Here is a 27,689-nt window from a genome sequence, read left to right on the forward strand (position 1 = left end):
GGATATAATATAGTAAACGTAAAAAAGTACTCATAATCCCTTTTAATTGATACAGAATAACTTCCTGTTTTCGTTTTTTTTAATCTCGTCATTGTTTCCCTTTTCTTCACAGAAAAAAAAAATCAGTTCACCGTCGCTTTTGCTCTACATGACAAAACGGAATACATAAAATAAATCAGGGAAATAAGATCATTCAGCTGTTTTGTCCTTCATATCCCCATGTGTCCTCAGTTTTAGGTCCGTGAAAAGATGTAACACACCCGTACACATTTAAGCCCTTATTTGAAGTTTTAAGCCCAATTTTATTTAACCATAATCAGTTGTAATGATTAGCATGATCAGTAATCATCATTTTGAGTTAACTTGGTAAGAAGTAAAGGAGAATTGGTGAGAAATAGTATATAACAAGATGAACAGTTACAAAGCTACAATGAATTCATTTTTCTGAATGGTGTTTGTTGTCTAAATTTAATCTGTCAGTCAGTTGGTGCTTTACAAAGTGAGCATGATTTCAGATAAGCACTGTAAGTGCAAAACCAGTAAATCAAGGCAAAACAAATCATTTGCTTTCACAAAATCAGTCAGAAGCACCACAGGGTGATAGATACATAGAATAGACAGAATAAACTCTTTCTCTCTGTGTATCCATAATAACAGACACACAGACATCATTATTGCTATGCCAATTAGGTTTCAGCAACAGGGATTCACTATCTAATGAGACAAAGTGGCCACATGGGTTTCATAAGCTATTCACAAGTAGCAGACTTTACCCTTTGTGTTCTCAGCAGTCACTTCCTGGTAGATATTTTACCTCCTACTCAGGGGGTTCTCACTCTGATTCTCACGCTTGATCTACATGGACATCTCGGAATACTGATTCTTTCATCACTCATCAAAGATTTTGTTAGTACTTCCATCGTCTGTCCCTTTTGTCAGGTAGGCAAAGCTCGGCACAGAGCGGAATGTTTGCCTAATGAACAGGATTTGTCTTTGTCACTGCAGCTTAGTATTATCTCTGCTGATAGCAAGTAATCGCAGATGTTCACACAGGGAGCACTTGTAGTGTTTTGTATGAGTTTTGTTTTGTAATGTGTTGATTTCTCAGTATGTTGTTTTATTTTGTTCAGATTTGATTCTCCTCTTGGTATCCTTTATTGACTCCCAGTGGAAACATATAATGAGGCTTCTACGTGTGGTCGAAACTAAAGCCACTGTGTGAATAAATGATGAACATCTGAGGATGGGACTAACAGATTAAATTACTTGTGCTTCCTTCTGACAATGTAGCTGTCAGTGCACATAGAGCCACTTAAACAGAAATGGCCTTAAGACTGGACCCTGAACACTATAATGATCGCAAACGCTCTTAATTTTCAGTCATGTTAACATTAGTCATACAACTATTTTAACCATCTACATTTGCACTGATTAAATAGAAGCCAATGACTATGCATGGCATTTTATGGTGTGTAGCTGGAGCTGGACACACATCGGCTTAAAGCACAGAAGAGGAGCTGCGACACGTTGAGCTGAAGGATCATTGTGGTCTCTGAGGAAGAAAGAAAAGGACACATTTTAAGGAACTCATGTCAAGTTACAGCAATGGAGGATTGTTCAACCCTGCCTACCACGAGAGTGACACTCTGGAAATTGACAGAAGGTTTGACATTTCATTGTAATATTTCAGTATTGGTCTTACTAAAAGCCTAAATGTGGCACAATTGAATCATTTGCTTTTGTTATGGTGTGTTATCAAAGAAGAGGTGTGCCTGTGAATGACTACACATTGTTCTTGTAATCAGAGGGATTATACTGTACGGTAAATGAATGAGCAGGAAGTGCACAGAGAACAGGCAGCCACTTGTTATCATCATTATTATCCCCTGCATTATCTCAGTCCTTAAGAGGGGAAATTCAGTTTTTCCTCTTATCTAGGAACTTAAACTAGTCTGGTATGATGTTACTGCACTGTAAGAAGTTGTATATGGAAATATTAGTCAAGTGAAATGTATTTATCTTCAGGTCCTTGTAGGGGAACATGTTGTTTGTCTTGCAACGTATTTTTGAATTGATATAAATTGATGACATTTCTCACCCACACACACACATATTCCCTGTGGTCTGTAGGTCTCCCAGCAAGACTCGCCACACTAACCCCTACTCTGGGGGAGAGCCGGCATGGCAGGGAGAGCGGGCAGAGTCGCACCCTTCACTGTCAAGCCAGACAGGCAATGATGCTGCAGACAGGGTGCCGTGGGGGGGCTGGCAGGAGGAGAGCTGGAGGGGCATAGAGAGCATTCCCATGGGCCTCCTTCCCACACAACCCAGGAGCCCTACATGGCAGCATGACCTCAGTAAGTGGGCCATACCTATGTAACACAAACAACATCAAACAGTGTTTATAATGGAAAATCAATTTAAATATTTAGATTTATTTGATTATCTGTATGTTGAGAAGTGATAAAAAAAACAAATCTCCCATTCTGTTTGTTTTTAGATCACAGTACATTTCAAATCGAGCCTTCCTCTCAGTATGATCGCCCACCCCAGCTTCCATCTTCAGGTAAAACATTGAACCTGTTTCCTTCCACAGACTTTATGTTAAGTACCTTTTCAGTTCTGGTAAGCTCTTGCACTTGCTGTTATGGCAACAGCAAACACAGAGCTCTGAAATGTGATTCAAAAGCAGGCAGTTGTTGTGAACATTTGTTGCTAGTTAGCGTTGGAAATTAGAACAACAAAGGACACGGAAGTTGGCAGAGAAAATCAAGGAGGTGGAATGGAATCGTTTGGAAAAGATTATTCTGACTGAACGGTATAAACACCGAGCGGTATACTTTAAAGTTGAACTTTGATCTGTGAATTTGTAACTCTGCTCCTTGTCCTTAGTGCTGCAGCTGCATCATTGTTCAGTTATTGCAGTTTCCGGCCTGGAAATATATTTAATACATCTAATATAAGTGTGGTGGACTTCTATCAGTTGTCAATCTGTGTACTTAGGCTTCTTTTTTTCAAATCTGTGTTTTTACGTGCATGGGTTACGTTACAAAAAATAATGACAATACTTAAAAATAAGAGTTACAACAATAGACAATTCAAATTTTTAAAATAATTGTTTTATTGTATTTTCAGGGATTAGTAATGAAATTGCTATGCTGATGCTAAATTAAAAAGTTAACTATCAAAACGCAAGTTCAATTGATACTACTTTGAAAACAGACCACTTGTTCACTTTGCAGTCAAATGATAGAGATTAAGAAAAAAAAATTAAGAAATCAAAGCCAAGGCATGAACTAGTAAAAAATGCACGAATGTGTGAGCAGATACACGTATTACATATATAATGACAAGTTATTACAGTAGTTACATCGTTGTCATCTTTATGTCCCCCCCTTAAAGCGCAATCCATCAAGTCGTTACTTCAAAACACACCTTGTTCTCGTGTGCTCATGCAGGTAACATGACAATGCGATGGAGAGGAATGGCTATGAGAAGGATGAGCATGTTTCCTAATGGTGATCCTGCCCATCTAGCTTTCACAGAGCATGCCATTAGGAATGAGATGGAAAATGGTAAGAGTGTGTGAGAGTATTAAGGAACCTGACACACATATTATGGTTGATCTCCATTCTGGAGAGTAGGTCACATAATAATAACAGCTCTTGCCCTGCTATCTCTTGTGTCACAGAGGAACAAAACCTGGTCAAAGAACTTGTTCCCTTGTCAACAAGAGACCGAATTCAGGCCATTCGAGGCCTTCCAATGAGCTTTGAGGAGAAGAAACATATCAGGTGGGTTTAAGTCACAGTCAAAGGTAATAAAGTTAGGTAGGGTCATTGTGAGCACAAAGTTAACCATTACCTTAAGTGCCATATAATTGAGAATCTCTATGCACATGGTCAGGCTGAGTTGGTTGCACTGTGATTTTACAATGTTAGATAGCTGGGGAGGGCATACTAACACACACCAAGACACACTGCTTTATTTTATATGTGTGTGTATGAACTAGCATTGACCTTTGCACAATTTGTACATCATCAAGACTACTTTTAAGTCTAAGTCTAAAGCTGATGTCATTACAATAAATTATGTTTTCTATCACCGATCTAGGAGTCAGGTACTGGCATTCAAGTCCTCCAAGCAGTCTCGCCAGTTCACTTGTTGTGCAGACTGTTCTGATAGTTTCTCACGGGTAAGTTGTTGTCCTTTCATCATTAGAGCCCAAACCAATATGGTGATTACAGGTATTCTCACAACAGCTGGCCGATCAGTCTTTCCGCAGGTTTGGCTACAATATAACATCAGCCAGGCAGACACTTGAACTCTGGCAAGGTATCATTAAGGAGATCGGCGGCACGTTTGGCACCAGCGTCCTCTCCTACTTCCTGTTTCTCAAGTGGCTGCTCATGTTCAACATTTTCTCCTTCCTGGTCAACTTTGGGTTAATCACCATCCCGCAGCTTGTTTACGATCCTTCACCAAACCAAAGTGTGGCCTTCAGGGGCCTGGAGTTACTGACGGGGGCTGTAAGTGGAGACACATACCAAACCTTTACCTTTGAGTCAAATTACAACAATTACAATTACCTGGAATAACACTTTGATTGCCTATTTTTGTTTTAAATCAGCTTATCTAATCTTATAATACTACTTTTGAACTCCTTTCTGTATTATTCAGTGACTATTTGATGGCAGAGTGGCTTCATATTTCACACTGTATTGTAATGTACGGCTTTGCTTTCCTCAGGGTTTCTTCAACAACACTGTTATGTACTATGGTGGTTACAGCAATGAAACCATCACAGGCCTGTTGGACTACAACATGCAGCTGGCCTACTTCTTTACCATTGCAGCCTACATGGTGCTGTGTGGACTTGCTCTTATCTTCAGGTCAGTAAAGGTTTCTCTATATGCTTTTTTCTTATAGATTCAGGATAGCTGCAATACATTAAAATGCATTTTATATACAATATTTTTCTCAATGTGTCTCTGTTTCTGTCTAAATGCAGCATGGCAAGCTCGTTCAAGAGAAACTATGTTGTAGCAGACTCTTCAGGCAGTGCATGGCAACTTTTATGCAGCTGGGACTTCAGCATTACCAATGAGAGGGCGGTGAGACAGCGCAAGAACAACCTCCGAATCCAACTCAAGGTGACTTGAGCTGCTTTAGTCAGGAATAAATGAATCTGAAACAGATATTTCTTTATGCAATCATTTATAGAATATACTGTATGTTCACTTCATATTTTCCCCTCAAACATCATTCTTTTCTCATTACACTGAACTTGCAATACAAACATTTGCTGCTCTATGTTTATTTCTTTGAGACACATCACCCGTCCTTTTGTTGGTCATCTCATTCTTGTCTTCCATCTGTCCATCTGTGCAGGAGTCTTTGTCAGACAAGGCCCAGAAGGAGCTGCTAACTGTCTCTGAAAAGATGGAGCATTTTGGGGTTCACTTCGGATGCTGGCTGCTTTCCACTAGCCTGGCTTTTGGATGTGGAGTTAGCATCTACTATCTCTGCCAATATGAAGAGGAGGTACAGCAATTAAAAAACAATAGAAAATGGTCAGACGTAGTATCAAAACATGTCACAATGAAGTCAGTAACTCAGCTAGTGTGCTCTGAAGTTGAAAAAGTGGAAGGAGGGTGCTCTATGGTAGGAAAGGCTGTTTTCTCAACAAAGTGGATTCCAAAGCATGTTTAATGATTGAAATGCATTAAAAACTGACTACCCAGGCAATAGAAGGAAAATTGTGGGTTGAAATGGGCCTAGCATAATTGATTTTGTTGATACAGAGAGAAGTGAAGAGCTCATGCACAGCCACAGCTCCGTTTATATACCGGTATGAAGATTGCTGTATAAATTCCCACAGCAATATTACTTAACAGTGATGTATTGTGTCATTAAAATCAACATGAGTCATGAGTTTACGACGTCCTGACAGTAAGGTGGCAGGCCATTTACTGACAGTGCAGGGTTTGATTGATTTCCTTGCATGTGGTGTTGTTCGCTGTGAAGCACCAGCTCAGCCTGACCTCCATCTGTTTTCTTTATAGCGGACAAATGATGTTACCAGCTGGTCTCTGCTCCAAGAGGCCCAAACTCTCCTGGTTCCCTTTGTGGTGTCTCTGATCAACCTTACCGTCCCTCTTTTCTACTCCCTCTTCAACAAGTTTGAGCGCTACTCCAGCCAGCGCAGACAGATCTACGTGCTGGTACTGAGGTTAGGCCACTGGCACCCAATGAAAACACTGTATGAATGAATTTGATGTGTAACTGCATCAATATGACAACAATGACATTTGACATTTTTCTCTACTTCTAGAAATGTCCTCCTGAAGATGTCCATTCTGGGTGTCCTTTGTTACTACTGGATGAATGTGGTGGCTGAGAAGTTTATGGTGTGTTGGACAGGACTGAGCTATTTTTTTCTCAATTTCTCAAAACACACAAATCATACACACTGACGTTTCCTTACCCACTGTAATATCTTTGTTGTAGTGTTGGGAGTCCATGGTAGGACAGGCTTTGTACCGTCTGGTCATTGTTGACTTCCTTTTCCTCATGTTGGGATCCTTCTTTGGAGAGTTTCTCAGCAAGTAAGTGACTTCAGTTTACAGAAATATCAACTATTTGCATTACCAACTATTACATCATCTTTTCATTTCCGTGTCGCAGTGTGATTGGTACCAAATTATTCCCAAGTATGGGGGCTCCAGAGTTTGATGTTGCCAGGAATGTCCTCGAACTTATTTATGCACAGACTCTAGCCTGGTAAGAGAAAAAAAGAAAATCAATGTATTTCATTTGTCAATTCAATTCATTAGTAACATCAACCTAACAATTCTCAATGTAAGTTTGCTATTATTAATAATTGGTGTCCCCACTCTATTCTGATCATAGGATTGGAATCTACTTCTCTCCTCTGCTGCCCGTCATCCAGATTGTCAAATTTTTCATCCTGTTTTATCTGAAGAAGGTAAATAGAGGTTCATCACATTGGGCAGGAAGCTGAAACTGATCTGCCATGATGTTGTAAGGCCATAGCCAAGCACAATGCCATCATTATCCAACCTTTTCCATACTCCTCTTGGTTCATGTTACTCTATTCATGCACCTGGGTCAATAATTAATTAAAATCTTTCATTACATGCACGGGGTCCTTTGTTTTGTTTTTATAAGAAAGGGAGGAAGGGTTTTGCATTTTGGAGGTAAACCTATTGGTTGCATTGTGCCAGGAAAGGTCAGTCAAATCCAAGAAAAGTAAATTAATTCAACACAATTAGTAATTTGACCCAGGCAGGATCTGGTGTAAAGGGTTCCTGAATGTTTAATGAACATTCTGAATGACCTTTGAGGAGGAAATGTTCTTCTTTTCTATGACAATTGAAACAGACATGATGTTTAAACTGAAATGATGTATTATTTTTGGGTATTGCATGACAATGTGTGTGTGTGTGTGTGTGTGTGTGTGTGTGTGTGTGTGTGTGTGTGTGTGTGTGTGTGTGTGTGTGTGCGCTCTTCATCAGGTGAGTCTGACCCATAACTGTCAGCCCCCACGGCGACAAGGCAGGGCAGCTCAGATGCAAACCATCTTCATTGCCCTCCTCTTCTTCCCTTTCTTTGTTGGAGCCCTGTCCATGGTTGCATACACTGCCTGGAGGTAAGGGGAGCAGGAAGAAACTGTTCAATTGTTATGTCATGTTGCCAGTTCATCTTACATGATCATTAATTTCACCATTAAACACAAACAGGCTGCTATCAGTACATAAATTCTGTCCACAGTTTTTCCATCATGGGGTTTTTAAACCTCAGCATTGTTTTGTCCATTGCTCTGCTCCATAGGCTAACTCCCTCTGAGCGCTGTGGTCCTTTTCAGGGACTCAACAATACCTTCAGTGTTGTTGAACTCTGGATGGAGGATGTGGAGAGCATCCCTGGTTCTGAATGGGCCAGCTGGATCTATCAAAATGTCATCAGGAGTGAAATCTTCTACTTCCTCATCACACTAATCATCCTGTAAGTGCATAGCAGGCATAATTACATTTTTACGCCACACAGGAAGAAACACACACATACAGTTTATTGGGATGTCATTCTTTACAGGGGTAGCACACCATTAAACGGAAGTGTTGTATTTAAAAGACCACTGTATGATGAACACTGAAACAAACTGGAAAGGCAGTGACGGCCACAAAACACTTAACCTTACTTATAAATGCTTGGCTCAGTAAAATAGTCAAATAACTATTCAAGGAAACTAAACTATGCAGCATCATAACAAACCTGCCATAATTTCCATGTTTCTGCTTCATTTTGTTCCCCTGTTTTCCATCTATTTGTAATATCTACTGTATATATGGACTGTGTTGTATTCTTGCTCTTTTAGGATCATCATATATATTTTCTGGCAAGTGACCCAGGGACGCAAGCAGCTTATTGGGCTACTAAAACAGCAGATTGCTAATGTGAGTGTCTATTATTGCTTCTATTTGGCATTCATTTGGGATTAAACATGCCTAACCCATCCACACAAATTAATTTCTCTGTTATTTCCTTGTTTGGTCGACACATTTCTCTTGCTTTTTCATTCTCATCATGTTATTCATTTTCAGGAGGGCAAAGATAAGTCCTTCTTGTTAGAGAAGCTGCAGCGCCTTCAGAAATCTCAGCCTCATAAAAAGCCCAAACAGAAGAAAAAGGTTTGTCATTGGACTTGTTTAAAATGCTTTCCTGCCTGCTTTGTGTTTGTTGGTGTGATTTATTGTTTTTCATCCTCTGCCAGCACACCAAACGGCGCTCAGACGATCACTCCTCAGGGGGTCAGTCCAACTCTAACGCCATGGTTCAGGCTTTACTTGCTCGCCAGCGGCTAGAAGAGCAGCAGGAGAGAGTGAGCTCTGGTGGAGTGCCTGTGCCTTCTGACATCTCCACTTCCGCCACCTCCAGCGCTCTGATGCAGGCTATGTTGGCCCGACAGAGGGCTGAGGAACAGGATGGAGATTTCTACAGGATGCCTTCAGAACATGCATCCAGTCAGGCCAGACACACGGCTGAGGACCAACACAGGGATGACTACGACAGGACATCAGGTTTCTCTGAGAACCCTCTCCACAGCTCTAGGTCCAGTGCTCTGACACAGGCGATGCAAGCCAGACAAAGAGCAGAGGATAACACGGATGAGCTGCCATCTTCAGTGTCAAGTGTTATGATGCAGGTCATGCAAGCCAGGCAGAGAGCAGAAGAAGAAGAAGACGACGACAATCAATGGTTCCCTACTCCCCCACAAAACCCAGCTCCTTCTGGCTCCAGTGCTCTCATACAGGCCATGCTGGCCCGGCAACAGGCCCAGAATGAATATGATGATGGCTACTAGGTAAAGGAACATTGCTTTTTATCTCAGATGACCTAAATCAGTTCTGGCATGATGTAATTAGCATTGTGATCCTAGAAGTGTGGTGATTTCCTAATAAATTATACATAATTTACTCCTATTATACATGAAAGTATTAATATATTTTATCAGGGCGGTGAGAGAGTGCAGGTCCACCTCCTCCTGCTCTGTTTGAAATGTTTACATTAGCTGTTAGATAAGCCTTTGTTTGATAATTACTATTACAAACAGCTTAACATACAAGCCATTGATAGAATGCAATATAATCGTTTTGTAGTAATGTATGTACATATTTTTGTCTTTTATTCTGTGTGAAATGTGTAGTTAGTATTAATGTATAGCTAATGATGAATATATTTGTGATAATTGTTTCCTGCCTAGGGAATGTAGATGAAAATTATCTTTGTAGCTAAACTCTGGCGCAATGAGTTGTTGTGCATGATCCCTGACAAATAAAGCGAAACGATATTATGATCTGTATAATGATCTGCCAATCAAGACAACACTGCCCTCTGTAGGAACAATGTATACAGCACCACAGCATATTGGACAGATCGGTTTTAAGGAATAACCAGTAATAACTAATTTCCATAATCAGCACATTTGTCTGAAGCAGAATGAAAGGAAACATTCTGATAGAAGTGAGTATTTATTTCCCTCCAATCAAATCTAAAACATCAAATGACAATCAAAACATAAATCCAATTCTGCACATACTGGAACTGTGATATTATACCATGAATTGAATTTGTCAACCAGTTCATATCAAGAATCATTGTGACTATGTTTGATATATTAATTCACACTGGTGTTATGAAATCTGAGTTCTGAGAAAGTGAAAGTAAGAGTTAAACTCGTTATCAACATCCAAAAGAAAAAAAAAGTTTCCACAAAGTTTCCACAATCATCCTGTGCCCTAAAATACTTCACATTTACACTTCACAATGTATTTACACATAATTCACAGGCACATAATTCATGGTTAATGAACTTTATAACTGTCACCCTTTTTTTTGCAAAAAGATAGGATGCATTGAATTAAATAATAAAAGTTTATGTTTAATAAGGCTATTTGTATGTGAAGGATATGGTACACTTAACAACATTGTCTTTTCCTGTAAATGTATATTGCCGAATATTACACAAACTGAGAGAACACCTTCATCTCTCTCTCTCTCGCTCTCTCCTCCCCCTTGCCCCCTCCAGCTTTCAGGTGGTTGACCTTAAAGTGCCATGACACAGCCACATGTAGTGAACCTTCTGCATAACTTAAGGCAGTGCTGAGATACATCAGGTGGAGCAAATGGTGCAGTCTGTAATCCTGACAGACCTGCATCCCATAATGATCACAGGCCAGAAATGGGAAGCAAAAGCTTTGCCACTCTGAGAGAAACACCACCATCTTCTGGCTTGTCCTGTTCAGCACTGTTCTCCCTCTAAGGATCTTTGAATGTCACTCAAGTCCAGGGAATCAACAGGTATTGGTGTTTTCCTTCCGCTTTTGGGTGTCTGGCTCACATAAACTTCAACAGACTTGGAGATGGAGTGCACAGAGTGTTCCCGGAAATATCCAAAGGCCCCCCTTGCGTGCTCCTTCCGGATGCTTTGCTCAAAGGTCTTGCGTTTGTGTCTGAACTCAATGACGGTCTTTGTGTAGGAGTTGATGGTGGTGACGGAGGCACCCATACAGCAGGTGAAGGAAGCCCAGGCCATGCTGGTAGAAGAGAGAAGATCACATTTACACTGAGCACACATAGTACATGAACATCAGCTGAACCCATTTTGACATTCCTCTGTACATATATTGATATTTTGTAAAAAAGATTGCACATTTGACAGGATTAGTGTCACTCTAAATCCCTCCACCCCCCAGAGATCAGTCAATCATCGTTTCCTATAGGCTTACGAAGGGTCAAGAATATTCACTAAAAATGAATTTTCTGCATACTGTTCATATTGTAAAGGGGTGAAATATTATCCTGTTATGCAACTCTAATCATGCCTGTATTGGGGCTTTAGACACCAAAGCCTAATCCTGCCGCAACATGACAGCTTTGGGTTTTTCCATGGCAGACAGCGATGCTGAGGAGATGCATGGAGCAGCAAAGGGAGCCACAACTGCACTGAGTTTGGGTTCTGACACATGTGAAATATTTGAGTCGTACCAGAAGGACCAGCCGTAATCCCAGTTGTATGGCCTCCAGTCAGGTGGACCCAGACTGACGGTGACCTGGAAGACCTGTGTGTACATCACATGAGCCACCATCCCAAGAAGACCTGAAATCATGTATATACATATATATATACAGGGAATGAAAGGGAACTGGTTGTATTCTTCTCAAATACAGATTCACGGGAGTATATACTTACATATTATTATTATATTATTTATTTTTAGTATTTCTATACCTTTGCAAATTGATTCCAGACAAGATGCCAAACAAATATCCCCTTAAATCCATTAGAACTCTGTATTTTCGCCTCGTTACTAAATAAGAGCCCATAAGAAGGTGGACGATACAAAACCGTGTCATGGTCAATCAAGTGATGTAATCAAATAACATAATTGAGACATGATGGCAGAGTACCTGAGAGCACGGTGAAGACGGCGGCAAAGGCGTTGAGCTTGAGTCCATCAATGATGTTGCTGGAGTGGATGAGCTCTAAACACATGAGACTGAAGCCCACAAGCAGCAGAACAATATACAGCATCTCCGACACCAGTGACAGCCACAGCATCCCTGTAATATGGGATTAGGGATAAATTAAACAACATCGAAATACAGTCTATCTCTCCCTTCAGTGTGATATGTGTGACTTGACATTATGTCTGCAGATGTCAGGATGATGATACATCGGACAAACAATTTGTGAATCCCTCTACGAATGTCAGTCTGTTTTGTCTGTCGCAATGATTTCATGTAGTCTGACAGCTCAGCCGTATCTAACAAGCGCTGATAATGATACCACATCTGACACAACACTGAAATTGAAATTCCTGTCATCCTGCTTCTCCAATCCTGTTTTCTATTGTAAAGGCAAAGAGCTAAACATTGGAAATAAAATAGGTAGAACAAAACACAAATGACAATAAATTTAAAACATTGTCTGCAAAAAGTTATTTATTTAATGAAACTGTTACAAATGCCATGATGAGTTAACTACTCATCGGATCTCCTCAGCTACTTATCTAAAGTCTGTGTTTGTATGCAAATAAGTAGTTTGTTCAGCGTTACAAAGTCTGAAACATGAACTTGTAATGTTTTTTTGCCTGATGATAACGTGTTCCAGAACCTTCCATCAGCAGTGCATGCTCACCTCTTTCTGACACAGGAGCCAAATCAATGAAGCTTCTGCATCTCTCACCTAGAAAGATCAAATCCAAATGAGTAAACAGATAAACCTCTGAGAAATCTGAGAATGAATTAGTTGATTCGGAGTATGAGTTTGTTTACAGACTTATGAGATGTGGCAAAGGTCGGGTGAAACCGGTTTAGGATGAACAAAGAAGGCTCAAAACAACTTTAACAACAAAGCAAATCGACAAATCTCTCTTTGCTCAAGTTCTAAAGTGACACAGGCCAGTGCCTAATCTGTCCAGGTGAGTTTTACTGGATCAGCTCAGAGACGATTATTTCAACAAACTCCACCAAAATCAAAGGTCATAAGTTTAAAAATAAATAAGCTGTATGCTAAATGTGAGACATATGTCAGAGGAACGGCTTTCTGAGCCTCTAATTCAGTGTCACCAGATGGTCTGTTGGCAAAGAGGTTCAACATCTGCTTGTTTTTGTGCAGGTACTTTGCACAGAATTACAACAATTCTGCTACAGCTGTAGTATTCTAAAGAAAACAACCCCCAAACATGCAGCCTGTATGAAACAAGAAGGGACAGATAGTGACACAATATGTCAATTTACCAAGATAGGATCTAACAAATGACCCCTTGACACGGTACATTACTTTCTCGGCGTGCATTTCTTGCTGTCATCTGTCAAGCAGAGCATGTGGCTGGATTTGTTGTAAGTGGAAAACTTTAATCAGGTAGAAGGAGGGTGGCAACAGCTGTTTTGAGGAAAAACTCATCAAGGCCTGTGTTACATAATCCTTATTAACTGGAGCTGTCTCAGTCCCTCACCCCCACCGCACAGCCACTTGATGAGATAGAGACGTCCAAGCAATTCCTTCCTGAATAATCTCAGTGCAGTTTGATTCTGTTCTCCTGCAGCACAAAAATATATCAGTAGCCGTTAGCTCGGTTACAGGCAGAAGTTGGAGCGGTGTGCGTATTGGGCTGGATATACAGTAGGTGCCATGGTAACTCCAGAGCCAGTGGCAGTGACGGAACCAGAGAGGATAGATGGGGCCTGAGAATCATCACAAGTCAGCCTTCACCTCACGACAAATGTAATGTCTGTTGTTGTAAATGTCACTCAAAAGTGAACAAATTCTATTTCCCACAGTGACTGAACGGGATTCATAGACACACCATTCATCTTCCTCTTCACTTTGGCTTTCACATCATGCCACAAGTGGTCCTCTGGTCTGAGTCTATCACTGAATCTACTGCGTGCCTTCAGGGTTCCACTTAACAATCAGCTTCTGGCTTCATTCCCCCCATATTTTCTGTACTCACATTGCAGCTTTTAACACTCCTAGCTCCAAGCTTTGATTTGGAAGTGGAAAGACATTCAGGCATCAATTCCAAGGTGAAATTTGGTTTTCTATTTTGTCATCTATGATTTGGGGCGGCACGGCTCAGGAAGGTCGATCGGTTGTCTCGGGATTGAAAGGTTCCAGGTTTACTTATTGCCTCCCTAAACCTAACACTCATTGTAAAGTGCTGTATACATTTCATCTCAATCAGTCTCTCTCAGCATGTTTAAATATACAGGACATGCATAGCAATACAGAAGATATGATAAGTTCACTAAAGCCATTTATCCAGATCTCTGATATTAATTATGCAGATATTTTCAAGAAATTGATTTATATTGATTGAGCTGCAAATTATCTGATTGTTCCCTGCAGACAACCTGAGGGAACTGAATAGAGAGATGAACATGCTTTTGTCTATATGCATGTTTGCAAGTGTATTTTGTTGGTGAGTAACAAGTAACATGGGGTCAGACGGAAGTGATGTGAGTAAAATATGACGTGATTACAATAACGATCAGTCTGTAAAGAAACAAGACAATTCACAATTAATCGAACAATTAATCGATTACTCAAATATGGAATTATTAAATAATTGCGCCTTGCATTGATGAGTAGGTATTAAAAAAAAGTTGAAAAGCACAACCAGAAAGAGATCAATCAATCACAATTCAATGCTAATTCCGCTCTTACTTTCATCGTCGATATTCTCCTCACAGGAAAACCAGATCCCGGTGTGAAAGTGGCGGAAGAGGAATCTGTCGTCCCCGGTCTCCCAGCTGTAGACCACTTTGTTTGGGTCGGTCTCGTTAACACCGTAGTCGATGCAGTTGTGAGTCCGCAGCTTGCTGCAATTTGGCTTGGGGACCCTCTGCGTCCCCACGCACCAGTAAGTTGTGATGAACGCGGTGATGGAGAAGAGAAGGGCAAAGAAATTCAAGGTAACCGACAGAAATGTCCTCCATTTGCGACTCGCCTTCATTGTACGTCAGAAAGAAGGCAACGGGACCGAAAAGTTCATGGGTGCTAAGTGAGGTTTTACGCGCGACCTGAGGGAGGTTTCCAAGCGGCGAGATTCCCATTTGGCACACACACACACACACCTCCCCTGGCGCGCAGGTTCCACGCAGCAGCAGCAGCAGCAGCAGATGAGCTCAGCTTTGTGCCAACATGTGTCACATTTCCACGCTCGTTCCCTGACACAAGTGTCTACGCCGCAGGAAGTCACGTTGGCAAAGGATTTGACGTTCGAGCATCATCATCATCATCATCATCATCATCATCATCATCTCATCATCTCTCTCTCTCTCTCTCTCTCTCTCTCTCTCTCTCTCTCTCTCTCTCTCTCTCTCTCTCTCTCTCTCTCTCCACTGTTTAATCAAGCTCAAGCAATTTGCTCGAGTGTTGCCATTTTAGGAATTGAAACCAAATCTGTATTCCACTAAATCACTGTGAAGGCTGTTCTTAGATACATTGGGTCTTTCCTTTTTTCTCATCCTTTTCAGAATTCCTTATATCACATGTTTCTTCTTCTTTTCCTGTGTTAAAGATATAGAGTTATTCGATCCCAATACGGATGCAGCATGTACTGCAGTGTATAAAAGTAGTATAATCTGATATTGTATTAACTGACTAACTTTGCTTCTCTTTCCGTTTTATATTTGTCAATGATCACTTACATTGGTTCATAAAGAGCTGTGGGAATGAGTCAAGTTAAGGTGAAGGGAAGGAAAAAAACAATGCCACCACAGGAGAGACAATTCAAAGAGACAACAATGATAATACAATTTCATCATTGACATCAGCCGTAATGCACAAATTTGCACAAATGAACACTTTGTCAAACCTGAGCTGTTCCGATCCCATTTTGTTATTCCTCATGTGAGAATACAAAAGAAACTGATTACAGAATACAAACAGTTTTAGCGTGAGTAATTGAGGTCAGATCTCAGTTATCACAGCAGAGTTCCTTCATCTTCAGCCCCAGAGGCTGAGCCCAGCGTCAGCATGACTCTGAACACTGACAAATCAGGCCAAAGCTCTCCACTGAAGTACCAAGCTGTTGGTAATGCTGCTGTTATTTAGGACAATGTGTGGGTCTTTGCACACCACATGAAATGCTGAAGGGTGAAAATATTCCAGCAGAGAGGCGACTGAATTACTCTGCATTCATATACTATGAACTATATCAAAAGTTCAGAGAGTCTGTGTCCTTAAATCACCCAGCTGCTTTTGCGACACATGAATACAGTACAATAAAAGAGAATGTTTGACTAAAATGCTAATGACGTGTAGATGATGAGTCATCCCCTGAGCTTTTGGATGCATGCAGTTTTATTTGTACAGTTATAAAAACATATAAATGTAAAACTCTGGCGTTTGATTGACATGATTCATGCTTTGCAAGGGCGGTCTGTTGCTAAATCAGGTGAGTGGAACGGGTTCAGAACTAGTTCAAAGACGCAATTATGCATTGCAGCCATGGTGACAACTGATATCTGTGCTTGTGCATTGTTTGAATTGTTTCTTCAGGTAGTCACAAAGCCTCAAGTATATAATAATAATACATTCAATTTACAGGCACCTCTCAGGACACCCAAGGTTACCTTACGATGAAAAACAAAGTCAACATTCATCAAAATATTACAATTAAATAGAGAAATAAGTCAGGGCAGTGGAGCATCACACAGAGAAGGGCAGCTGGAATATGCATGTTTGATTGTTGTTTGATTTTTAAAAGACAAGTGGGATGAAACAAGATGAAACTGAGCATCATCTTGATCTTGAACTTGATCTTGTATCGTGCACGGTGGTCAGTTGTGATGTGATCAGTGGACTTTGTGCAGGTGAGAATCTGTGCAGCAGAGCTCTGGATGATTTGAAGTCTGTGGAGAAGTTTACTAAGAATGCCACAGAGGGCAGCGTTGCAGTATTCAGAATGTGCTGTGCTTCCAGAGGGATTGGCACAGTCTGGCAATATAAAGATTTTAGCCCTTAACGATGAGGCACGGCCGTACCCTTTCCAGTTTGCACCCTCTGATTACAGTATTGTGTCGGTCATAGTATGACCTATTCTATACAGAACTCTTACATAAGTTGTATAGACGGAAGGCTGAATGAAATTCTCTAGCGGATGCACTAGAACTGATCCTTTAGGATTTGATAGGAGATAAAATGACGACACATTTGCGTACAGCTTTGGCTAAGCCTGTGATTCACATGGACACGAGTACCATGAATTATTTAAAATAACTATTGAAAATAACTAGTGGACAGGAAATTTAATATTCATTTGTTCCTCTGAGTCATTGCATGCCTTGAAATGATAAACTCACAGCACGACACAACATTAATGTGATTATAGCGGCATGATTTTTCCCTTTATAAGCTCATTTTGTGTCAATGTCATTAAAACACAGGATTGTACACACTCAAATTATTGTATATTGTATGTCATTATTCTTATTATTATAGAATTGACCTCAAATGAACTTTTGTCACTGTGCAGGAGTCTCCACATCATGAGATTAAATATTCACTGCAGCTCTTGTGGCCTTGAATACCTCAGGAGCATATGTGGCGTCAGAGTGCTACACTGTAAGGCCTAAGCTCTTGATGGAGACGGATGGACAGTCTTTATTTGTTCTTCGGTGGTGACTTCCGCTTAAAGCTGCTAAGAGTAGAATTTGCCAGCAAACAGCCTCCAGGGATTAGTTTTCATAATCTTCCATTCACTGATCCTCGAAATCACACTGTCTGGGTGCTCCGAAATCAGCTTACAGCCACAGTAGCTGGTGTGTGTGAGTGCTTTTCTGGTGGGGATTGCGTGCTGTGAAGGCGTTATGTACAGTAGTAGTGAATGAGAAAAAGACAATTGTTCACAGTTGCAGTTTTCAATCTGGACAGAGGGTTTCGCACCTATTACAGTAGCAGGACAGCAGCAGAGGCTTTCCATCTGTAGCCGCAGTGTACAGCAGAGGACAACAGATGCTTGGTGCTTTCGCCTCGCCAGTGGAGTCTGTGCCATGTTATTGAACACATCCATCACCCTACCCCTTTGAGTGCAAACAAAGGATGGTGTGATCGACTCTGGCATGCTCACTCACAAACACACACACACACAAACAAACAGCGCTTTAACCAATCAGTCCATCTCAAATTTTCTCTACCGATTTTAGACATCAAATTCAGTTTCATAGGCAGCACCAATTTACATTTGACTTGTTCCTAAATATTGAAAGGTGCTAGACATTGATCAATAAACTGAATTTGGTATCTAAAATAGAAGGCGTACATAATGAAAAGAAAAGAGACACGGTCCAAACTGGTTTTCCTTCTGATGAGCCTTTATATGGATAACATTAAAAGTATCCAGACAGGATCGAAATCAAACAACTCATTTTATACAAGCATATTAATGTTTAATTACAAAGAGACTTTGCCTGGTCATTTGGTGCAAAGTACCAGATGGTGAACAAGAATAATGATGGGTGGACTTGAACTATACAGTGCTCTCTAAAGTCTACGTTAAAAACAAAAAGGGCACATTATTCCATATCGGCGTTCACCACATATACAGTCATTCCCCCGTTGAGATGAGTTCTATCCACAGCAGCACGGTAACCGTCTTCCATTCATTACAACAATTTTATTTGTCATTATGTCATTACGGAATTTTCCCGGAAAACACTTAAGGTAACCCCATGTAGGATTTTCTCTTAATTCTTCATTGTTAAATACAACGCCATTGACAAGCATCAGCCACACCAACACGTCTTAAACCGGCACGTTGCCTATCATAGTTCACCGATGAGAAAATTCTAAACGTGTCATCTTTAGCTGTAAGACGAAGTAAAGGCGTACAAACTTCCTATTTAAAAAGTAGCATCAACCGAGTCTGTGACAACCGTGTAAACAGGAAAACTAAATTATAAGTCGGCAATCGTTCCACATGTCAAACGTCGTGTTATACAGAAATATAGTTTGATACCGCCGAGTTGAGAGTGTCGTCGTTCTTGAGTAGTCGAGCGATTTTTTATAAATAGTAAAGAAATAAAAATGAGTGGAAATGTCACTTGTTGACGTTACTAATGGAGGAATGTACCGTTTTCCCTTCTGCATTGTACAAATGTCACGTGGAACTGTAGAAAGATCGGAATATTAAGCGTGAACACGCAATCTCTGGTTTGTGTTCCTTTACAAAATAAACAGAAATGTTAGTGGATCCCTATATAATCACAGGAATGTATCATCACTCCTCTTGCGTCGCTCCGTTTTGCTGCGGAAGAGAATCGTCTACGCAGAGCTGGACACGGCCAGTTTCTTTAAGTGGTCCATGAAGACCTGTAGGCTGACGTCGTCGGTGAGAATGGGGGCTCCTGCTTCCTACAGGGGGACAAGAAGAGACAACGCAACACGGGTCAGATCAACTCGTTTCAAAGCTCGACCTGCATATAGGAAAGGTTGTAGCTGGTAATACCTGTCCGGTGACGTTGTTGTGGGTCTGTGATGGGTTGACCTTGGACAGCAGGAAGCGGGCCTGTGAGCCGCCGTGCTCCGTGTCGATGTAGCGCGGCATTGGGAATCGAGTCTGCAGGATCTCCTGGGCATCATCCAGTGGAGCCTGCAGCAGCTGTTTGAAGTTCTCGTACTCGGCCATTTCCTGGTAGCCTGCTTTTCTCCACTGGGCTATGGTCTGAAAAGAGGAAAAGGATGGAAATGAGTAATGATTAGAAAAGCACTATGGACCATGGATTTAATTCAACTGGTTCCTATTCAGTGATGATTCTGTCTCACCTCTCCGTGAAAGATAACCAACTGGAAGAAGGTGTCCATGAGCAGGATTCGATCTGGCATGATACTGCTACTGTCCAGGAGCACAGGCTAAGAAACACACACACAAAGACACACAAATGCCCATGGGTTAACGGACATGTATGTTTTTTTTTTTAGAAAATGGAGATTAACAGTTGTAGTGAGGGTGAGAGGCTGACCTCTGGTGGCCCATAAAAGGAGTACGAGTAGAGGATGGGCTGAATCATGATGAGGGACTGAGTCAGGTCCTGTCTGACGAAATGGTGTCTGTAATAAGACGACTCATCTGGGCTGTTGTTAAATACTTGCAGGAAGGGCGACCTTCGCAGGTGGAACATAAACTGCAGGGAAATAGACAGAAAAAAGATAAAAAGATCATCAGACAAGGTGAGCTGTTTAAACACACCTTGACACAGGGCAAGGGAATATATATTATGAATTAAACACATTTTACTTCATTTAATAAAAATGGTCTTTTATCTGCAGATCCACTGTCACAGTGCTGGACTAGTTGGCATGTTTACCTGTGGGTAGAGGGATAGAGACTCTGACAGTTTGAAGGACATAGGATCATCTTTGTTGAACTGGCCAAACTTCTGACACTGCAATAAGAACACATATGTCATTATTCAGAAACGCTGACACATCAAAGAAGCCCAACACAATACGTGGACGTCACAGTATGACGTCCTAAGCTATTTATACCGCACATTCCAAACTGCTCCCACTATGCATTGTTCCTTTTTGGCACAGATAAGAACATCCCACAGCAAAGTATTCGAGGAGTGTCACTCACAAGGCGAATCAGCTGTCTGTCAAGCCAGCGGAGCACATCTGGTCCCTCCTCCGATTCCGCTCTGAAGACTCCCAGACGAGCCATGAGAACAGAAGCCGCTTCCTGATCAAAGGACGGCTCAATGTGCTGAATCTGTGTTTGGGCATCGGCCCAACTTGGGTAGGAACAAAGAGAGGGGGAGAGGGAGAAAGCAAGAGATAAGACAGGTGAAGGTGGGAGTCTTGTGAATGACGCACATGCTGTACACCGAAGGCGTCGTCTTAAGAGGAAAGAACGCAAACATCCTCCTTAGTGAGGCCAGTGCTGTTTCTACTCGTCATCATTCATAACAGACCTCCAAGGTGTGTTGCATAAAGTTAACATTCAGTCAGTGAATCATTATGTTGACATTGGATGCGGGACGAGTCAGATGAAGGCTTGAGGTGAACCTTGAACCACAAACAAGCAAACAATAACAGCAGTCTTACTTACTTCCTGGCAATGGTTGTAACTCGTATCCTCCTTTGTGTGTTGGAGTGCTGGTACTGGGTAACAAACTGGATCGCCCCTCTGCCACCCTGGGGGATGGGCGCATTGTGCTAAACACACACAACAATGGAGACAGTAAGATTTCTGCTGACAATCAGGTCTTCAGTCAGAGCACGTCACAGTCGCTCTCTTTGTACAGTGCCAGCCTCGCAAATGTGCAACGGCTACAAGAAAGCTATCAGTCCCAACGGTTTGCTTAACAAGCACGCCGTCATCCATCCTGAAGACAGAATTACCCGGGTTTGATGTGATTACGTATTGTAATCTCGTCATCCTGTGGTAATCTCGTCAGAGCTAACGAGCTATGTTTGAAGAGTGTGTGTGTGTGGTTATCTATTTACCTGATTCACCACTTCAAAATAAAGGCCCAAAGTGGTGGAGGGGTTGAGGCCGCACACTTTCCACTGGCTTGTACCGCCGATGCCCATCTCCTACATTGAACAGAGGGAATAGTGGCGATGTTGGTGGATGTGACTTTTTCAGAAGACGTCTTACACAAATGGAATGTTTGCTGAAGCCGTCAGTTTGTGCCGAGACACCGACTCACATTCTCTGAGACACTGGGGCCCTTTGAGTTGAGTGACACACACGGTCCGATGGCCCCGCAAACCTTCAGCTCCCGCGATGTCTACACAGAAAGGACACACGCGTTTAAAATCAGCTTATGTCTGATGAAGCAGTCCTATGGTGACTATGACGACAGGAGAAGCTGAATCACTTCCTCACCTTGACCTCCAGAACGCCTCCGAAGGCCATGCGAAAATCTCCATTGTAGTCCTTACTGAAGACTCTCTGGAATGTCTGCTTGAAGAGAGACGTGTTGAACGAGTCGCCCATCACTATGTGGCCTCTGAAGATACAAACAAAGAAGTCAGTTAGATGCACACACACACACACACACACACACAGCAGAGATTACGGGACTTTAAACGGGTATTTTGCTTTCAGAACACACAATTCTGACTGACCCAGTGAGATTAGATAAGCATTTCATCTCCAGAAGGCCCGTCTGGTCGAGAGCGCAGGCGTAGATGTCGATGCAGTGGCCGTTTACTGCTGTCCGGTTGGACAAGACTTCATAGTACTGAATGACGGAGAGAACAAAACACATATGGAACAACTGGAGGACTAGATGGCAGTGAACTCACCCATTATACTTTACTGTACATGAGGAAGTATTGATGGTTGGACTAATCTTAAGCACCGCGGCATTCAACTCAATCTAATCTCATTGTATTGTGTTTGTTGTCTCACCTTGGTGGCTTTCTTCAGGTGGCGAGCGTTGTCCTTCTGAATATCATGCCAAGAGCGGATAGGGGTTTTCAGTTCGTCTCCTACCACCATCCCGGGGCCCTGGGTGGGGGGCCCCCCGATGAACAGCATCACCCGCGCCCCTGTGTTGGGGTATGTACCCTAAGAAAGCAGAAAAATGTGAGTATTTAACATGCTTGAGAAAGAATTCAACTCAGCAACTTAGCAAGTGGAGCAAGTCTGGCTCAATAGAATCAACAGAAGGATGTCAATCGAAGCTGTGCTCCGTCTTTAAAGTAACATTGTGAAACATTGTCTGTTGTCCTCACATAAAATGGGTTGAAAACGCTCAGAACCAGTTTAACGGAACATACTAACAGGTTGAGTCTTTGAAAATACTTGAATAATGCCAGCTCAGGCTAAAGACCGGCTCTCACTTACAGAACTTACAACAAAGTTCATAGTTCAGGTGTCTTAAAAAATCCCAGACTGAATCAGAGATTTGGATATGGGCCATACAGTCATACAACAACTAGAGAGTCTATAGACAGTTGGGCCACCTGAAACTGGAAAGCAAAGTGCTTTTTCTATTCCGCTTTATATGCAAATGTCTCATCCGTCTATTCAAAAGGTCTCCAGACACATGACTGAATCTGGAATCTGCATCCGCCAATTTACCTCCAGATCAGCCCCAGTTTGCTATCTGGCAAAGGCGAGTACACTTATGTAAGTGCACAGATTAGAGGAATCAGAATGGTATAGTGGTGAAGGGACAAGACAGAGAGCAAACAGGAACCAGTCAGCCTTTGAACTGACAAAGCACAAGCCTTACTGCTGTATCTGTAACTCTGGTGATAATTATAGAGCAGTGTGTGCGTTGCTAGTTACATGTGGAACTATCATCTTGGAGAGGCTAAAGTTCAGGCTGTTGCTGCAGTTGTACCGTAGTTCATGACTGCACCATCAGTCCTACCCGCTGTACACTTGTACACTGTGTACAGGCTATATCTCAGTCTGTGTCACTTCAGTCACAATCTAGCATTATCTGGAGCTGTTTGGTGCATGATTTTATCTTTAAACGTGTGTGTCTGCATGTATAGCATAAGAATACACACTGTACCTCTAACAGGCCCACAGCGACAGACAGTGCCACACCGGTGGAGCGGAGGGGCCGTTTCCCCTGAGGAACAGGCCAGGGATCTCTCTGAAGCTCACCCAGCAAGTCTGTCAAATTCATATCGACTCGGTGGACAGGCTGAAGGAACCTGGGTGCAAAAGGAACACACACGCGTGCACACGTTAGATAGGAGTGTCAGACGTACAACGGGCAGGCCACAGGATGCAAGTTTCAGTTTGTTATTCATTAGCACAAAGGAATGGAGGCGATTCTGGGTTCTCGTACCTGCAGGAGGCAGCAGCGTCCTCGGGTGCCAGTGGACGGCCCTGCTGTCCTGCTGCTGCCGGCTTTGTTAAACCCAGCATCTCCTGAAACACACAAAACACACCAAAACGTTGAACACAGAGGCCTTGTGTCCTTTACTCACCACACATTTGTGTTTGAGAAGGAGGAGAAAGTTCAATGGTAGAATCCACTGTGAATGTAGTCTGAATATATAAGAGGCAGAAGATAAGCGTGTGTGTGGCATAGGATGATTAACAGTTAAAGATGAATTAGATGCGTCAGGGGTTAATCCCCGTTGGCAGAGTGTAACTGTTCCATACACATAAGTGCTAGGAAAGAATGATTGTAAAGAAGACTTTATCAGTAGATGAACAGTGGACCTTACAACATTTACACTTGCCTCTGGATGCTGCAGGTGGAATGATGTAACTACAGGATTTGTTTGACACTCAGACTTTGTCTCTCACCTGAATCTGTTTTGAGGTGAGGTCTTTAGTTCCCCTGAACACATAGCTCTTGGCGATGCCCTCACAGCTGAGCTCATGGACCTGGACCATGCGTCCAAATGTAATGAGGCCCACAAGGGCATTGGGCGGCAACAAGCTGAGGGACATCTGGAGGGACTCTTTCAGGGCTTGGAGGTCCTCTTCTTCCAAACATGTGTCCACGACGTACAGGAAGATCAGAGGGGCTGAAGGCCCACGCTGCAAAGAGGGGGGAAAGACACTTTTATGCTAATTTCTTCTCTGCAGGAGGAAAAATATTGTGTCATGTAGAAATATTGATAAATACGTTGAGTAGAATGTGTAATGATTGCTTTGTTGTCTGTTGGGAGTTTCTAAAGCGTGTCATGGGATTGCAGCGGCTCATATTACTTGAGAACCACGCATTATTAATGACTAGGGCAAAGCGCCTTTCGAGTGCTTTCCTCTAGTTACAACACTGTCACTCCAGCCCTGCCCGGCCCTGCCCCAGCCCTTAAAAGCACCCTTTGGGCGTTTCTACCTTTTCTTGCCACCCTTATCTTTGAAAAGCTTCTTTTTCACTTTAGAGATGTTCTCCAAGCGTTCTTTAAGTAGCATGTTCCTGCAGTAAGCTCTGCACAGAACACACGTGAAAAGCAACTCCGTCTTTCATTGTTCTCCAACATGTGACATGTCTGTAACAACTGAATGATGTCACAGTTGTTAAAGACATCATCATCATGAATGATCACAGTTCATCATTACTTTCCATCATGTCCCCCATCGCTCAATACTATAGTTTGCTTAGAATATAAATGACATGAGAAGCACCCAATGCACAGGCCAGAACTCTGAACAATGTTTCTGCCCAGCTTGGATGCGATTGAAGGACAGGTTCTCGTTGCAAGGTGTGCACATACACACACACTCTCCAGTTATAGTAGAAAGATATTATATTATTTGCCTCTTGGCCACAGCAGCAGTCAGACTAAATTGTTACGAGCCACTGATGTTCTGTCTGTACAATTTCAATTGCTAGAGCAATGTCATGTCACATCAATTCCTAAAGAAAACCCACACAAATTATTCTCCTAATAATCACTATTCCCATAGAATTTTTTTTTTGATAAGTTGTACTTGAATCAGAGAAATGTAGTAACTGGACCAAGGAAGCATAACAAAACGTATAAGTGTACTGAAAGTGCTCTGATGCCATTAGCAGCCATTGTTAGTCATTTGTGACAATATTATCTCTGTGCACACAACGTAGGTCAGAGTGCAGACATGTGCTGTATGTACCATTTACCTGTACTATGTACTCAATGGTACAGAACTGAGGCATGAGTTCAGCCGGCTGGTTCACTTCTGATATGCCTGCATAAGAGGGTGGAAACTGTAGTGGAACAGCAAAAGGGAGAAGCCGTCAGCCGCGCAGAGGAATGCAGTTAGTCAACATTTCATTGTGTATCCGTAAAAATACATCATAGTATCCGTGAATAGCAAGCAGTGCGACGTCACGGCATGCCGAGCGTAGTTCTACTTACTGGGTTTCTTTGGAAGCAGAAGTTGCATGCCCATATTTTTGCTCTGAAGTCAACATGACTGTAAAAATAAAAAGAGATAAAACTCTTAGTGTTTGCAGACTATTATAAGTGGCATAAGTCAACTGAAATGTGTGGAATCCATAGAATATGTGAATCTATAGATGTGTACTCTGTTTTCCCACACCTTTATTCAGAAAATCTCTGCTGTGTCCAACAACACTTACATGTTAAGTAATATTCAAATATGTGCTAAAGACATTTACATCAATCTCGCTCCTCCCTATTTCATCTGTACAATAGTTACCTCAGTGTGTGATTTTGAAGTGATGTAATGTGTTTTTAGCTCAGGTCTATGCTCCTTTTGTATTCATTATCTATGTGTGTTTGGTCTTATGTAAGCACAGGGATGAATAAAGAACGTATCTATCCATCTGTGCACATTTACAGTTTCAATTAAATCATATACTGAGATCAGAATTTGATTAAAGGAAACTGTCAAAGTTTGAGAATTGAAAATCATCTCTCTTTTGGACTCACCATAGTGGGTTAAGCACGGCTTTGCAGTTGGCCCGGCTGCACATAACAGGCTCATACTGGACGGGCGGCAGGTCCGGCCTCTCCTTGAGGGGAGTGAAGAGGCAAGAGACGGGGACCACAAGTCTGGTGGCTTCCAACCGGCTGGAAGGCCAGACATTCCAGCTGAATCTCACTCCATCTCTGTCCTCGTTACTTTGGATGAACTCCTGGTAGGTCGTCATCTTTGCACTTCAGTGGAGAAGGAGTCCAAAAGATCACAGTCAGTCTCTCGTATAGTAATTCCTAAAGAGGCTAAACTGTGATGACACCAGCCTGGGTCCTTCTCTTCTAAGTGAAGTTACCCTTCTCCAGCTCCCAGAGGATGCAATGTACTCCTGCTCTTTATACAGGCGTGCTCTTGTTCCTCATTTGCACAGGTGAAGTAGGGCACACGAAAGGATGACGCACAAACGCGCTACCAGAAACCTGATCAGCGTGTGTTTTTGAATAGCAGAGTAGCGTTAAGGAATTGTCAGACAATTTAGGCTCCACCTTTGGTTGGTGTCATCAAAACATGAATCGGATTTTACGCAAAGCTCGATCGTCTTGTGTCAACACCCGCCCACTTTCTAAGAACATAGGAACGTAGTGTCCTATCAGGAATATCAAACACTTCGCAATCTGGAACACAGGTCATCTCTGATGTTGTACTTAACACTTACTAAAAAAAGAAGGCAAGAGTATTCAGAGGTGAAAGTCATTTAACTCCCTTTAACTGCATTCAACAACCCCACGTTACCATTTGTTCACTCAGCAATCAGACAGCTTTTCACTTTTTAACACGACTACCAGGCTACACAGCCAGTGCTGGGTGGTTATAATGAATTCGGGGGAAGCTGATTGGTAGTTGACAGGCAAAAACACCGCAAATATAGTCGGAATATCGTTGATTATCGGTACCGGACCTGAAAACGGAACTCCAGCAGCTAACAAAACCCTTGTAAGAAGCTAGCTAACACGGCTAACAGAGCGTTAATCTACTTCCTGTCCCCCCAAATGGAAGCAGACCGGCGGCCTAACAGTACTTTCAGTTGCAAATCGAATCTACTTTACCTTTGATATCAGGTCGGCCTCGGGTCTAGACAGAATATCAAGTGAAATCACAGCATTTGGAGGTGAACCCGGAGAGACGGTGGTGGTTTCTCTCTCTGTCAGCCGGCTTCGGTGCTTCGCTAGAATGACGTGTTACTCCAACAAATGTCCTCTGCTATTGGTTCTTCTGTCTGTGACGAGCCTGTGCCAGGGTTTTTTCATC

At 42.1% G+C, this 27,689-nt stretch overlaps 3 protein-coding genes across 3 annotated transcripts; 1 reads left to right on the plus strand and 2 right to left on the minus strand.

Annotated features, from left to right (window-relative positions):
* The first annotated feature begins 855 nt into the window (after positions 1-855).
* On the plus strand, positions 856-9,449 carry tmc5 (transmembrane channel like 5). The gene is made up of 21 exons (XM_076145255.1): positions 856-939; positions 1,477-1,663; positions 2,131-2,357; positions 2,501-2,566; positions 3,459-3,575; positions 3,692-3,794; positions 4,114-4,195; positions 4,275-4,529; positions 4,750-4,892; positions 5,012-5,153; positions 5,392-5,544; positions 6,066-6,232; positions 6,335-6,410; positions 6,511-6,608; positions 6,688-6,783; positions 6,913-6,988; positions 7,539-7,672; positions 7,855-8,028; positions 8,399-8,477; positions 8,625-8,711; positions 8,795-9,449. The coding sequence occupies exons 2-21, from the start codon at positions 1,590-1,592 to the stop codon at positions 9,383-9,385; spliced, it is 2,940 nt and encodes a 979-aa protein (XP_076001370.1). The 5' UTR covers positions 856-939; positions 1,477-1,589; the 3' UTR covers positions 9,386-9,449.
* A 1,373-nt stretch (positions 9,450-10,822) lies between these two features.
* Positions 10,823-15,041, minus strand: LOC142994813 (germ cell-specific gene 1-like protein). Its single transcript, XM_076145682.1, has 5 exons — positions 14,753-15,041; positions 12,722-12,769; positions 11,992-12,144; positions 11,569-11,680; positions 10,823-11,117 (listed from the first exon to the last, which is right to left on the minus strand). The coding sequence occupies exons 1-5, from the start codon at positions 15,039-15,041 to the stop codon at positions 10,823-10,825; spliced, it is 897 nt and encodes a 298-aa protein (XP_076001797.1).
* A 3,342-nt stretch (positions 15,042-18,383) lies between these two features.
* sec23b (SEC23 homolog B, coat complex II component) lies at positions 18,384-27,645 on the minus strand. Its single transcript, XM_076145437.1, has 19 exons — positions 27,488-27,645; positions 26,396-26,623; positions 25,859-25,916; positions 25,621-25,707; positions 24,318-24,554; positions 23,851-23,933; positions 23,569-23,713; positions 22,452-22,610; positions 22,166-22,281; positions 21,924-22,047; positions 21,745-21,825; positions 21,539-21,628; positions 21,141-21,247; positions 20,670-20,823; positions 20,398-20,475; positions 20,053-20,214; positions 19,856-19,942; positions 19,539-19,754; positions 18,384-19,444 (listed from the first exon to the last, which is right to left on the minus strand). The coding sequence occupies exons 2-19, from the start codon at positions 26,614-26,616 to the stop codon at positions 19,355-19,357; spliced, it is 2,295 nt and encodes a 764-aa protein (XP_076001552.1). The 5' UTR covers positions 26,617-26,623; positions 27,488-27,645; the 3' UTR covers positions 18,384-19,354.
* Between the last annotated feature and the right edge of the window lie 44 nt (positions 27,646-27,689).

Source organism: Genypterus blacodes, unplaced genomic scaffold (assembly GCF_046128005.1).
Source record: "Genypterus blacodes isolate CSIRO-AG114 ecotype Tasmania unplaced genomic scaffold, CSIRO-AGI_Gbla_v1 ptg000030l_1, whole genome shotgun sequence".
Taxonomy (NCBI): Eukaryota; Metazoa; Chordata; class Actinopteri; order Ophidiiformes; family Ophidiidae; genus Genypterus; species Genypterus blacodes.

Excerpts from the sequence above, each read along its gene's own strand:
- tmc5 (XM_076145255.1), top strand. The coding sequence starts at position 1,590 with ATGTCAAGTTACAGCAATGGAGGATTGTTCAACCCTGCCTACCACGAG. Across the intron at positions 8,029-8,398 it reads CTCATCACACTAATCATCCT|GATCATCATATATATTTTCT; the intron begins GTAAGTGCATAG and ends TTGCTCTTTTAG. Across the intron at positions 8,478-8,624 it reads TAAAACAGCAGATTGCTAAT|GAGGGCAAAGATAAGTCCTT; the intron begins GTGAGTGTCTAT and ends ATTCATTTTCAG.
- LOC142994813 (XM_076145682.1), bottom strand. The coding sequence starts at position 15,041 with ATGAAGGCGAGTCGCAAATGGAGGACATTTCTGTCGGTTACCTTGAAT. Across the intron at positions 11,681-11,991 it reads CGTCTTCACCGTGCTCTCAG|GTCTTCTTGGGATGGTGGCT; the intron begins GTACTCTGCCAT and ends ACATGATTTCAG. Across the intron at positions 11,118-11,568 it reads GATTACGGCTGGTCCTTCTG|CATGGCCTGGGCTTCCTTCA; the intron begins GTACGACTCAAA and ends CTCTTCTACCAG.
- sec23b (XM_076145437.1), bottom strand. The coding sequence starts at position 26,616 with ATGACGACCTACCAGGAGTTCATCCAAAGTAACGAGGACAGAGATGGA. Across the intron at positions 20,824-21,140 it reads GTTACAACCATTGCCAGGAA|TTGGGCCGATGCCCAAACAC; the intron begins GTAAGTAAGACT and ends TTCCTACCCAAG. Across the intron at positions 19,755-19,855 it reads TGGTTATCTTTCACGGAGAG|ACCATAGCCCAGTGGAGAAA; the intron begins GTGAGACAGAAT and ends TCCTCTTTTCAG.